General features: G+C 62.4%; 1 protein-coding gene across 1 annotated transcript in view; it reads right to left on the bottom strand.

The window, feature by feature from the left end:
* LOC104510868 (CMP-N-acetylneuraminate-beta-galactosamide-alpha-2,3-sialyltransferase 2-like) overlaps window positions 1-353 on the bottom strand; it is a gene marked incomplete at its 5' end in the record, with an annotated part of 2044 nt that extends 1691 nt beyond the window's left edge. The window contains one exon of the mRNA XM_010153253.1: window positions 285-353. Within this exon, the coding sequence (XP_010151555.1) occupies window positions 285-353 (69 nt within the window). The remainder of the gene's footprint in view (window positions 1-284) is intronic.
* Window positions 354-356: the final 3 nt, after the last annotated feature.

Below are 356 nucleotides of genomic sequence, written 5' to 3'. Positions count from 1 at the left end.
CAAGGGCAACAACAGCATCAGCCCCCCAGCCCCAGTGCCCCAAAAAGGGGAATGGAGCCCTGCTCCTCCCAGCAGAGCCCTGGGAAAGGCATAGAAAACCCCAATGGGATATTAGGAAAAGGGTGTGGGGCAACCCTGGGGGGTGGGGGTATGGTGAGCTGGGGTCCCTGCATCGCCTTCATTCCCCACCGCATCTATCTGGCTTGACCTTGCCCCTGCCCCCCCCAAAGAGATTTAGGGGAGCCCAGCAAGCACCCCAAGCTCTGGCCCATGCCCCCACTCACCAGCCACCACTGGATCACGTCGGAGGAGAGCTCATGGTCTGCGCCCGTGAGCAGAGGTCCCACGGCCACGTT

The sequence above is a fragment of the Eurypyga helias genome, unplaced genomic scaffold (assembly GCF_000690775.1).
Source record: "Eurypyga helias isolate BGI_N326 unplaced genomic scaffold, ASM69077v1 scaffold30086, whole genome shotgun sequence".
Classification (NCBI taxonomy): Eukaryota; Metazoa; Chordata; class Aves; order Eurypygiformes; family Eurypygidae; genus Eurypyga; species Eurypyga helias.
Note: the sequence above shows the minus strand (reverse complement) of the source record. Positions and strands in the feature narration are given on the sequence as shown.